The sequence below is a fragment of the Populus nigra genome, chromosome 6 (genome assembly GCF_951802175.1).
Source record: "Populus nigra chromosome 6, ddPopNigr1.1, whole genome shotgun sequence".
Taxonomy (NCBI): Eukaryota; Viridiplantae; Streptophyta; class Magnoliopsida; order Malpighiales; family Salicaceae; genus Populus; species Populus nigra.
In genome coordinates, this window is record NC_084857.1 from 12009177 (window position 1) to 12022329 (window position 13153).

Below are 13153 nucleotides of genomic sequence, written 5' to 3' on the forward strand. Positions count from 1 at the left end.
TTTTTTAAAAAAATATATGGGAAAACACTGCAGCAAAACAAAAACTATGTAGGGGAAACACTGTAGCAATCCATATTATTTTTTTTAAAAAAAAACTACAAAGCTAAATTCTCAACCAACTTAATATAAAAAAAATAAAATCTACAAAAATCATTTTCAAAAAAAATAAAGAAATCATAAAAAAAAAACAACGTATGAGAATATTATAGCAATCCACTATTTTAAAGAAAAAAACTACATAATTAAATTTTTAACCAGCTCAATATTTTAAAAAATTACCAAAGATAATTTTAAAACAAAAAAAATTTTAAAAAAAAAGAAACAAAAAAAAAAGAAGAAATCAATTTTGGGTAAAAACAAAAACAAAAAAAAATATATAAAAAAAACCTGCTAAAAAAAATACCTGCTACGATAAATATCCTACGCGTTTCAGAGTTCTTTAATAACAATAAAAACTGAAATTACAAAACACGTTTTACCAGAACCCATCATTTGGTACCCCATCTATTAGTTTTGCTCTTCAGCCGCCATAGCCTTAGCAGCAGATCGATGTTTCTGAAAATTGGATCTAGAAATTCCATGCTCAGATTGTTTACACTACCATATTCCAGAATATATAGTTCAAACAAGTCCATGGAATGATATTAGGAAAATTGCCTGGAGAAACCATAATTTATTTGAATTTTAAGCAATTTTTTCTCATGTAATAAATTGAGATTACAAGACACTACTCAAGTAATATTGATAGTCATCTTTTCTCCGATAAATCTTGAGTTTGAACCTTAAAAAAAACAACTGCCTCATTCTAATATTGGTTACGCATGCACAGAACATATGCAAGCAAGAATGTCCAATCGTCAACGCATGTGAATGTTTGTCCACAAACATGCACAGGAGACATGTACTAGACCAGGTTCATATGGATCGAACTGTATGCTTGATTAATTCAATGAACCTTAATATCAACAGTGGTAGCTGTAGCAGTTCCTCAGAAGTGGTAATGCGATTGATTTGGCCCCACATGGACGACCAAGTCTATGTAACCACACCAATGCATGAGTGATCTATAAATTGTATTAGTTTTTACTCGATTGTTTAAATTGTTACAAATTTTCTATGCGATATTAGGGCTTGAAAGAAGGCACTGCACCCGAAATAAATAAACAAACATATAAAGTAAAAAGGTATACAAAAATATATTACTATGGCGGCATGCACTTCTGATGTAAGACAATCGAACTGGATGTATGATGAATATTTTTAGGGATTCATCCTGATGGATAATAAAAGTCAAACTGAACAGCTAAAAAATTATGCAAGCTCCATTCTGACCTGATCACAGATAGTTTTCACTAAAAAATATTCCTGGCAGAAGAGATGTTGATGATCGCGAATAGCGTTCAAGGAGCGACAAGACTTTTGCGACCCTCCTCCCCATACGGCTATCCTCATGACCATTCCTGCCAGGCAAGCCAACAAGAATTAACCTGGCTGAAGGTCCATAGTGTTCCACCATTTCCCTTGACAAAAAAACCTTCTCCAAAAGTCCCAAAGCCTCTTCCTTTAGAGAATCTGTTCCCCACGTGAAAATATCGAGTACTGGTTTTATGGCATCAGCCTCATGCAAGACATTTGCTCCTCTGTTAGGAGAGCCTTCCTGAACCATCGTGGAAAGCGTCTGAATTGCTTCGTGAGCAATCACATGAACCTCTCCTTGTAAGAGTTTTACCAGGACGGGCAGAGCAGTTGCCTCAATGAGACAAAATGTAGTTCTCACACTGCAGATACCCCCATGTGCTGGGCATAAATGAGGACGTGTTGGCCGAAAACACCAGCATCCTGTTGCTTTGGACACAACAACAAGCTTCGGACTGCTTCTAGAAAGATCGCCAATGAGCGCTGCTGCTCTTGCTTTTGCCATTACCGAGCCAGTTGTCAGTAAGTTTACAAACAACGGGTAAGCTCCTTGTTCAACCACAATCCGCTGTGTCTCGGGATTTGCAGGATCTGTGAACCTGAAGAGTGCACTTAGAGCATTTTCTTTTGCTTCCATGGTCCCTGTTCTTATAATTTTTATGAGGGCATTAAGCCCATCCAGATCAATTAGCTTCGTGGTTACGGAGACTTCAGATTTTGGTAGATTGGCTAATAAACCAGCAGCAGCCATTTGTACATCACTCTTGTTATCATTCTCAAGGAACCCCACTAATGCCTCAAGCCTTTTTGGCTTAAGAAGGTATTCCACCACTCCTTGTGGTTCATGATGAGAGAATAGAAAGAGAAGATTTATGGCAATTTCACGAATTTCTGAGTCGGTATCATCAAGAAGAGGAAGTACAAGAGAAACACCTTTAGCAGTGAGAACTGCAGTTTTAACCAACCCTGAATTAAACTTGCAAATTCCAAGAAGTGTACGCAAAGCAGGCCTCCGAACATTCTGGGATGAGTGGGCAATCTGTTGCAAAGCTAACAAATCGCTGACAATAGGTTCTAATTCAAGTTGGGCCCCATTTTCATCAATAAAGAATTTAATCCCATCATCATCACAAGAGAATTTCTCCAAGATTTCAGAACACTTCACGATAATCATTGAGCGCATATGAGCGGAAAACATTAGTGTGATGATAAGTGGAAGCCCACCAGCAGCAGCGATAAGCTCTTTATTGGCAGCGCAATCAGAGAGTTTAACCAGGGCAGACAGAGATAACTCTTTTGATTCAAGATTGCCAGATGACAGCATTTGAAGCAAACTGGGTAATATCCCTTCCTCACCGAGGAGCTTTAAGTCTGAATCAAACAATTCTATGTTAACTAAAGCTCGAACCATTGAAATCCTTGAAGAATCGGTCCCTGAAAAATTTAACTTGTCGTAAGAATACTAGTCAACCATGCTTTACGGCTACAATTTTACCCACAAGGACACAGGCATATCAAAGAATGGAACAATAAGTTAACTCATTTAGATGCACAAACACAACTGCAAATAAATTAAGGGCATACTAGCACACCTCCTGACAAACGAATTCAGCCTTCAGATTTTCTAGCCAAAATCTAAACTATATATAGCACTAGAGTGGGATATGCCTGTGTCTTTGGCATTTTCTGAGGTGGTCTTTTACCGAGTTGGAGCATGTTTGGTAATTTTGTGATGAATTTCTTTTCCATTGTACGTTGTGTTAATTACTGGTATATTCAATCAATTTCTTTCTTTTTTTGATAGAGATTGTACCATGCAAGAATTTCAGAATCTCCAGATTTAGCTAAAAAGCTATTTCTTGCTTTCTTCAAGAAGCTAATGGCATTGAACGAAATTTAAGAGGGGAAGAAATGTTTTCCTGACCTTGTACAATCCGATCAATAAGTGGTTTATACCAGCCTGATTTTGCAGCCCAAGAAATGTTCTCCTCATCAATTTCAACAAGTTTGTTCAAGATTTTTTCTGCATAAACAGCTGACTCCCTGACTTGACCTTTTAAAAGAGTGACAAGGAATAGAATTGCACTGCCCTGTTGAGAGAGTTTCCTACAGGCAGACACATTCCAACCAGACCTCTCTTGCAGTAACTCATATAGCAATTCCACTGCAGCCTTTGAGATGCTTGGGTCGCGTCCTAAGCATGGAATAACATGATCCCACCCTCCATAGTCGACCAATTTTTCCTGTAACATTTGATTCAGTTACTATTCTTCACTTGCTATGAGCTAATTTGTTCCTTTACACATCTAATGGTGCTCACAAAGCAAAACAGAGCTCAAATCTGTCCTTCCAGGGTGTCGATGTATTTCATAGATGTATTAACTTGTGAGATTAAGACATGAGAAAGCAGTCTAACATAATAACTTATCATTCAACCAGTAAGATATGTCACAAGTTTTTGCAAATAGAGAATATATATATACACACCATAAACAAATGCCTAAAAACTTCACATTATTAATGGCTGTAGGCTTATAGAAAAAAGAAAATGCAGTTATAAAAGAACCATGACGAGCAATATAATCTCTATATTCAAAACAAACACAAATACTGCTTTATTCATAGCATCATCGCTATATTGCATGGATTTTACATCCCAGCATCAGAATCATTATAGAAGCTGTACGAGTGCAAGAAACATGAAAGTTAAAATAAAGTTCAATTAAGCTAGGGGGATGTATGGAAGATAAAATTGCTGGCAGATTTAAAATCACCCCTAAAGATTTAATGCACGAGCACTATTATCGATGCTGCTTACCTTATTTCTTACATGCCCTTTGACGAGATCCTTTAAGGTTACTAAGATCTTCCTCTTCTCATCTTTGTTATGACTGGTCCCAAGAATAGATATTATGATATCTGTTAGACCTCCTATGGAGATCCAATCCTTGTTTATTGAATTTTCTCTCATCAGATCCTGCATTTGGTTTAGGGCCTCTTCTACAGATGAGTCAGCACTTGCTAACAACTTTGCCTTAGAAGCTCTGATTCTGAGGCAATAATTTAGTTCTCTCCATTCCTCTATTGATTGTCTGAGCCGGACGTTAGACCTCAAAGTTGTATCTTCAAGAATCTCACCTGTTTCTGGGTCAGTTCTCTCTCCGCGGTCAAACCAAGCTTCAATGGCAGCTCTCTCACAGGTAGTACCAGTACAAAGGCTAACAGGATCAGTCATCACAGTCCCATTTATACGACAAAGGAAAGGAGTAAGTGGAGTAATATATTCTTCCCTGTCATCAAATCGCTCAACAACCTGAAGCCTCGTAAAATACTGCTTCTTGATTTCTTCATAATCTCTAGCTGCATCAGCATGAGAAAGCAATTCGATAACCTGCTCTAAGAATAGAACTTCAGCTCTTTCTTTCCTATTGGCAGCTTCTTCCTTTTCCCTTCTAAAGCTTGCTAGCTCTTTGCTTATCTCTGAAGGTTCAACAGGTACACCAACAGCCCTGGCTATTTCTTCCAGCATGTCATTAGCGAAACCCTGGTTGAGTTTCTGGTCACGCAGACCCTGGTTTAACTTGTCAACAATCTGAAGCTGAGAATGCGAAGCTTCGAATTCAGCCCTTCGCATTTCATCCTGTAGCCTATTCATCTGGTCAGATATCCCTGCAAGGACTTCAGTATTCGCAAGTGATAAAGCAGCCAATGACCTGCCGATATCCCTAGTCACTTCTTGCACCTCATTTACAATATGACGACACTTTACCAGTAAGTAGAAACGGGCCCGGTTTTTATACTTCTCAACCAAATTATTTGCCTTCTTGACATCTGCTTCAAGGGTTTCAAGTGCTTGCCTGGCAGCTCTAGAGTCATCCAATTTTTGAAGCTGCAGTTCCTTTAACACTGATTCGATGTCAAAGAGGTGCTTTGCCAGAACCTTGAAACTCTCCTTCTCAATTAGAACATCCTTTGCAGCCTGGGCAGTTTTAAGTACCTGGCTCGTTAACACAGCCAAAATGGTTCCTATGGGTACCAGTTCCAATACCATTCTATACTCTTAAGCCAAATCCTGTAATGAAACTACAGCCAAGACAAATTGGCATCAATCACATATTATTCAATGCATAATCTGCTAAATCCCGCATCCACATACACATCAGAAGCCCACAAGCATTACCCTGTAAAAGAAATAAAATTGGAAACAATGATACGAGACTAAATAACATCCAAATAGCCAAGTGCTGATATTTAGGGTTTCATCTCAAAAAGAAGAAAAATAAAAATACAAACAGTGATTCCACCAAAATCACGAACACTATCTATCTTGACTTTAAAGTGCACACATGTACAGAAACAACCAACAATTTTTCTTCTTTCTTTCATCTAGCGGTGGGCATATCACAAAGAACCAACAACTAACATAATTTCATTGGCCAGAAACAGAAGTGGATTAGAGGCATAGCAAGCAAGGTTAAATGACTACCAAGTGCATACATATATGGCAACTCACATTAGTAAGTTAAATGATATCAATCAAATCGCCTAAGAGTTCAAGCCGGATCCAATAACATGCCCAGAAGCAGAAAAACCGACTCCAACTCCCAAAAACCACATTTCTGCCCTGAACTGGCAGGAACCCACTATAGAAAAACCAAATATAATAACCCAACTGGTGAAAATTACATATATGTGGAGTGATTACTGAATGGTTCTATGATGGCAGACAGGAAAATATCAAAATAATGGATGGAGTAATAAAAACACTAAAAGGAGACGGGACGATTACATTGTCGCTCATATAAGACCAACAAGCAAAAGATTAAAAAAGAAAACTAGAACCACTAAAGCTGTGGCTTCCGCTTTCTTAGCAACCAAGCTTCAATATAATCACCAAGCCACATAAAACAAACGAAACTAAAAGCAAAAAAGAAAGGTACCTCTTGCTTCTCCGGCTTGATTCTCTGAGAACTCTGAGAGGCAAAGAGCTCTCTCTGCATAAGTCTCCCTCATTACAGCTTTAATTTGTATACATATACAAATATACCTTGACTTCAAGTCTTGGTTTTTAAGTCAAGAATTTACCGGGAAAATACCCGAGAAAATTCGGCCTCTCTTTACTTTAACGTCGAATCAGGAAGGAGCCCTCATTTTTTCATACACGCGTATTGGAAAAAAAACAATAAGGCCAAGCCAATCAAAAAAGAGTTTATTCTGAGGAAACACATGTCTGGTCTTTTTGCAAGGAGTGGTCGTCATGTTCGATTTTACTGTAGTTTTTTTCATAGATCAGTTACCATAGTATAGCCCAATGGAATTGCTTGTTTGTTTGAATTAATGTTGACTTGGATCAAGACTGGATGGTTTTATGGAGAAAATGGTCCCGATTTGCTCTTGCAAAACAAGAGGGTTGTTCTTTATTCAAGGGTTCTAGTGCCGGCAAGCAATGGGAATGGACTTGGGCTGTAAATGAACCTAGGGCAACGCTCTGGCCCGGAGCAAGGTGTCATAGATAAGGCCCAAAATGCCTTTATCAATGTATAAGATCGCTTTGAGAGGGCAGGGCACAAAAGGGCTCCACCAGTCGTTCATTCTTTTCATCTGAAAACGCAGGATACCGTACCATGTCATTGGCTTGCTTGCAAATACATATCGTTTTCTCAGCATTGATTGGTCTCAGGCTGGCCACTTGCACCATTATCTCCCTCCCCGTCACTTGGATGGAAACTTTGACAGCAGATGGATCAGACACTTGACAGACAGAGAAGCGCTGCCTTTCTCTCTCGGTCTGGGGACCTCGCGGTTACTGTCTACTCTACTTCAGTTCATTTTACCGGTGCTCGTTTATTTTCATTTCCGAGCTGGAGTGATGATTCCTGACGCCACTCTTATTCTGCAGATTTCCCAGGAAGTTTCGGACCTGTTTTGATGTATGGATTGTTTTTTAAATTGTATTTTTATTTTAAAATATAATAAAATGATATTTTTTATTTTTAAAAATTTATTTTTAATGTTAATATATTAAAATAACTTAAAAATATATATATATATAATTAATTTAAAGATAAACAAATTTTAAAACACAATTGTATTCAAACGAAGCCTTCATAATCCCGTAGAAAATGCTTCTTTTATGCCTTTGGGCGCATCTCATTTGAATCTTGACTCAGTCTTCCTTTTCAGGGCATGCCATAAGAGGGGAGACCCTCGAATTCATCTTGGATTTTTTAACAGAACTCGTAAGTGAGCCGGCAAGTCAGGATTGCTCGAGAGCGGTGGAATCATCAATCGAATCCTATAGAGAAATTGGTAACCAAGTCTTCTAAAGCTGGAGTTCTTCGCATGAGGGCATCAATTTCATGTAAAATCACATTTTTATGTGCTTATTGAACATGCTTACCTCCTTTTTCTTGGAATCGATATGACGGGAGACTAAGCATTGGCCCCTTCTTTACTCCCTTGCCGGTAGAGTGGACTTCGCACCATGACTCGAAGAGGTATTTGAACTATTACTATACACCAATCTTGTCCCGCAGATTTCCATGCATTTTGCTAGTTACTATAATTCAATCTATTCTAATACCACCCTATCTCAATATTGAAACATTGAAATTGTTTTGATTATGATATATACCGGTTAACCAACTCATAATTGAGCGCTGAAAGTACCAACCAACCTCCAGGCTGGAAATGACATTCTAACACAGCCCTGAAGTTTGCTAGTCTACTTGACAAGTCAAAGATTGATGCTGGTTGTCAGCTAATTCACAGAAAATCATCAAGTCTCTACGTTCCCCGAAAATACTTATGATACCTTGAGTCATGTTCGTTTTCTATAAAATAATTTTTTAAAAATAATTTTTTAAATTTTTTTATATTTATTTACTATTAGAAAATATGATCAATAAAAAATATTTTCTGGTTAAAGAAAAATATTTTCTGATCAAAGAAAAATTTTACTTAGTTTTCAGGAAAATATTTTTCTTTTTGGCTGTGTTTGTTTTTCGAAAAGTGATTTCCGGAAAATCACTATCTAAATTTTCATGTGTTTGTTTGCTATTAGAAAAGTTGGTCAACGAAAAACACTTTTCAGTTAAAGAAAAATTTGGCTTGGTTTTCAAGAAAGTAATTTCCTAGAAAATTTAGACGGAAAACACTTTCCGAAAGTTGTGAAAAATTTAGAAATGTCATTATTTGCTGATTATATCAAATTTGATCCTTAAACTTTTTATTGTTATATATATTTTGTTTTGAACATTTATTTTTTAATTTCATCTCTTAAAATTTAATTTTTATACTAACTTTGATCCTTATTTTTATAATTGTTATTTGTTTTTTCCTTATCATTTTTTTATTAAAATTTTTTATCTATCAAATTTGTCCTTATTCTTTTGAATGTTACTTATTTTATTTGAAATAATCTATGAAATGTTAATTATTATTATTTTAATTTCTTTATCTTTTAATTTTTTTATTTTTTATTTGATCTCTATTATTTTGATTATTAGTTATTTTATCTGAGATAATTTATGAAATTATATTTTTTTTCAATTTCATTTTTATTTAACTTTTTAATTTGTAAGATTTGTTCCTCATTATTTTAATAAACTTGAAAAAAATAAAATATTAATATATTATTTTTTAGCTCATTTTCAATAACATAATCAAATACTAGAAAGTGTTTTTTAATTTATTTTTCATTACACTACCAAACATCAGAAAATACTTTCTCGAAATTTATTTTTTTTTAAATTCACTTTTAAAAAAAAATTATTTTCCAATAAACAAACAGCTAAAAAAAAACTATTTTCCAACAAACAGATCGACATTAATATCTTTCACTTCTCCAACCAAATAACACTCCATAAGTTACACCGCTGCATATATACTGTGGTGTTTCAAGATTTTATATAGAAATCAAGGATGAATTTTCTCCATTACTATCTTGAAACTTGAAATCATAAACGAAAGGTCCATGCATCATATGGGAGTGCCTTAATCAACGAGGATAACTGGATATTGGCGTAAACATTGCAAGAAGATAAAGACAGAGCAACCTACTGCAAGGAAATTCATCCTTCATTAAGTCAGTTTTATTTAGGTCTTTGTATATCACCCACAGCATTCATCTAATACTTCTCCAAACAGGAAAAATTATTTAATTACTGAAACAAAATCCACAGAGCATACAGCTGCATATTACATATATGTTGTTGGTAGGAAACCAAAAAAAACCTGTGAGGCTACAATGGTGACTTGCAGTCAGCATCAATGAGTATCGTTCCTGCGACCCAATTCTCGAGCCCTTTCCCTCATCTCCTCTGGTGATGGAGGTCTTACTATCTTTGATGGGAACACTATGTATGAACGCTTCATGCAAAAGAAAAACAAGATAAGATGATTAAAAGAATTGATCAAAGGTGCGTTTCAGAAAACCAGAGGTTCCAACCTTAGCAAGCACTCAAGGACAGATGACTATGTTCATGAAAGGACCAGGTAACACGAAAATTAACAGTTTCAGAAAAACCTGCAAGTTTCTAGGTGCACTGCATCGAGAGAATATTACCACATCGTACAGCTCAATCAAGATGGTGTAAATTTGTCACTGCCCAGAAACGCAACTCTTGCAAACTACAATAAACTGGTGTCAAAGCTATGGTGAAGCCAAGGGATCATATCTGTCCATTTCACCTAATCTCATTCTTTACAGCTTAGGCATTGGTTACTTTGTTTTTGAGACCAAATCTTTACTAGTTTTGGGTTAAGTAAAGTTCTAATTTAAGGTTTATACCACAAATACAGGTGAATTAATATGCAAAGACACAATCACAATCGTTGCAATTTCCTAGAAAACAGGGCATTTGATACTTTAGTTGAGGACCTTCCACAAAGTTGCCTCTAGGATCTGCTCTCCTTTTTTCCCTCCCTCTTTATGCACTTCTGTTTCAGGATTCTGCTCAGACAGTGTTTTGGGTATAAGTGTGGAGCATCCAAAGTCTTGTCGAAATTATTACCTCTTATCAACCATATCAACATAAACCTTGATTACCAGCAATTCTCCAATTCATTTCCAACAATTTAACCACTCAAACATACCCATCTCAAGCTGCTGCGGAGGAAACCTGCAACAGAAGTTTTAAATTCCAACCACTAAAGTTATTCCTTTGCCCTCAAATGTAACCCAATGCAAATACAATTCAACTACAAACCTTTTATCTTCAAGTCTAAACTCAAAAGCCTCCATCTCTACCAAGTCCTAACCCAGCACAACAACACAAGTTCAAATTACTTACGACCTGTTGAACAGCAGCTCATTCAATTTCTTGATATGCTTAATATTAGTAAATTTTTATCTTTTTCAAATTCTCTCAGGCTAACTAAATAACCTCAGTACTGTGCCCTTTGATGCAAGTTTGGGTAACCAAAGTAACAGCACTCAAGTCCAAGACAAGCAGAAGGGTGACAGCACTCAAGTCCAAGGCAAGCAGAAGGCCATAATAACCGACAGGAATCAAGCTAATTCAAGTAAAGGAATACATTCTATGGAGGCTACAATTCCAGTGGTACACGTTGGCAAGAAAGGGGAAGTTATAACCAATAATTAAAGATCATCTCATACTTCCAAGTGGCAGAAGAAGTTACTATAACTGTCATTATTCTTATCTTAGTTGGTAGATATCTAGTAATAACTGTAATATGTATTTCTATTTAATTTAGAATGCATGGCTGGGTTGGTTAGATTGTAATGAAGTTCATAGTCTTTGGTGTGATTCTAAAATGAGAGTGATTCTCTTGAGTGGTGTGAGGCTACTTGTTCTCTTTTCCTTGTAATTTATTTTCTGCAATAAAATATCAGCTTTCTTTCCCTTTATCAATTCTTTCTTCGGCTATCTTCTCTACTGGAACCAAAATTAGTGAATTTGGTTCTTCTTGATATTGTTAGGCATTACACTTGTTGTTATTTTCCCTTAGTATTTCACATCCTCTCCATCTCTCTTGCTAGAACCCAGAGAGCTACTCCAACAGTGATTCATATTAATAATGGATGATGGCGTATTTAGATCCTCAAGTCTTCTCATTCGACAACAAAGTAAAGACACGACATATCTCGTCTTGCATGTGAGTATGCGTGAGGCTTTTGGGATCGACAGATGTTGGCAGTTTGTGGCAAGAAAGTTGGAGCTTGTAATGAGAGCTGGACAGAGTTTAGCCCACTCTCTCATGCACAGTGCAAAAAAGATGCTTTCAGTGTGTCTATGGTAGCTTGGAAAGGAGAGAACATTTATCTACCTTCTTGTGGCAGAGCAGACAGCAAGAACAACGTTCCATCACAACTCGGGTGGCAGCGTGAGAAAAGGCGCAGTGTGCACAAAAATTAAAACAAACTTGTTTAGTCAGCAACTTGAGATTTAGGCTGAATTCTTATTCAAGATCGATAAAGTACTGGTTGGATTGCATCTATCAGGAGAAGCACAAATGCCAGCAACTAATTGCAGTTACTGTGCCTCCACACTTTAGAGAGAATGCGTAATCTAACAACGTTAACACTCTAGAAAACATAGTAATGTTGATTTAGCTAAATGAAAGTGAATGAGAACCACATCCAAACCCTAATCGCAGTATTAACTCAAGGGTATATTGAAAGAGACATGGACAAACAACATAATTCATGGCAAGTCTGTGTGGTTTCAACAATAAGTTCATGAGCAAACAGCGAAAGCAATGATTAAATGAAACAATAACTAATTCCATAAAAAATAAAAGGCAAAGAGAATCTCAGTATCTTTTTAGCATTAGCTTAACATGCGTATACCAGTTTGGGCAATCAATTAACCAAGAAAATAAACAAAAACGACATATATCTATAGAGAGGGGGAGATACATACATTTCCCATGAATTTCTGGAGATTCTTTGTATTGTTAGCGAAAGCGTACATAAGAACAACGGGAACGGTCACATAAACGCCGAATTTAGCAATCTCCAAGATCCCCTTTGATGTCCCCAATGAAGACATTTTTCTTCTCTTTCCAGGTACGAAAAGCTTGCTTTCAATGATGATCAATCAGATTAACAAAAAGGGCGGTCAGATACAGATCGAGAGAAGGGTTTCGGTATATATATGAAAGAGAAACTAGGATAGATACGTGGAAGGATTAGAGAACAGAGAGGACTCCTTGCAAGTGGCTGGCTCATTTCATGGATCATTTCATCTGGAAATGGGCTGGACTTGGCCCATTCTCAAGCTCCGGTTACGTAATCTGTATTTGTTCTCTTTTATGTCTCTTACGATTACCACAAAGGATTGGCTTCTTCTTCTTCTTCTTCTTCTTCTTCTTCAAGATTCTTCCTCTACACGCTTCAATTCAACGCCTCTTGGATTTCCCTCGATTATTTCTTAGTATTTTTCTGATTTTAGTAACTAAGCCTTTGTTCTATTATACATTGCCCATTATTTTGTAATTCCTTGGTCTTCCCTAACTTGAAATTGATACCATCAGCAGAGCTTGTTCAGTGGCCTTCAAGCTAGATGTCCTTTCAGCTATTGCAAGAGGTAGGATGGCTTCCACAGTAATTAATTCAATAATAGAACTGTAGCCGGACGATTATGTCATACAATGTATGGATGACAATTTCATCTATAATCAATAAATAATTATCCGAACCAATCCAAATGGATAAAACATTTGTCTGTTCGGATTCATGAAATAACCAAAGTCAAAAAATTAGATTTGTATA

General features: G+C 36.5%; 1 protein-coding gene across 1 annotated transcript; it reads right to left on the reverse strand.

Moving 5' to 3' along the window:
• Positions 1 to 1060: 1060 nt before the first annotated feature.
• Positions 1061 to 6774, reverse strand: LOC133697488 (U-box domain-containing protein 44-like). Its single transcript, XM_062120074.1, has 4 exons — positions 6357 to 6774; positions 4235 to 5597; positions 3341 to 3659; positions 1061 to 2850 (listed from the first exon to the last, which is right to left on the reverse strand). Exons 2-4 carry the CDS (start codon positions 5465 to 5467, stop codon positions 1337 to 1339), a joined length of 3066 nt encoding a protein of 1021 aa, XP_061976058.1. The 5' UTR covers positions 5468 to 5597; positions 6357 to 6774; the 3' UTR covers positions 1061 to 1336.
• Positions 6775 to 13153: the final 6379 nt, after the last annotated feature.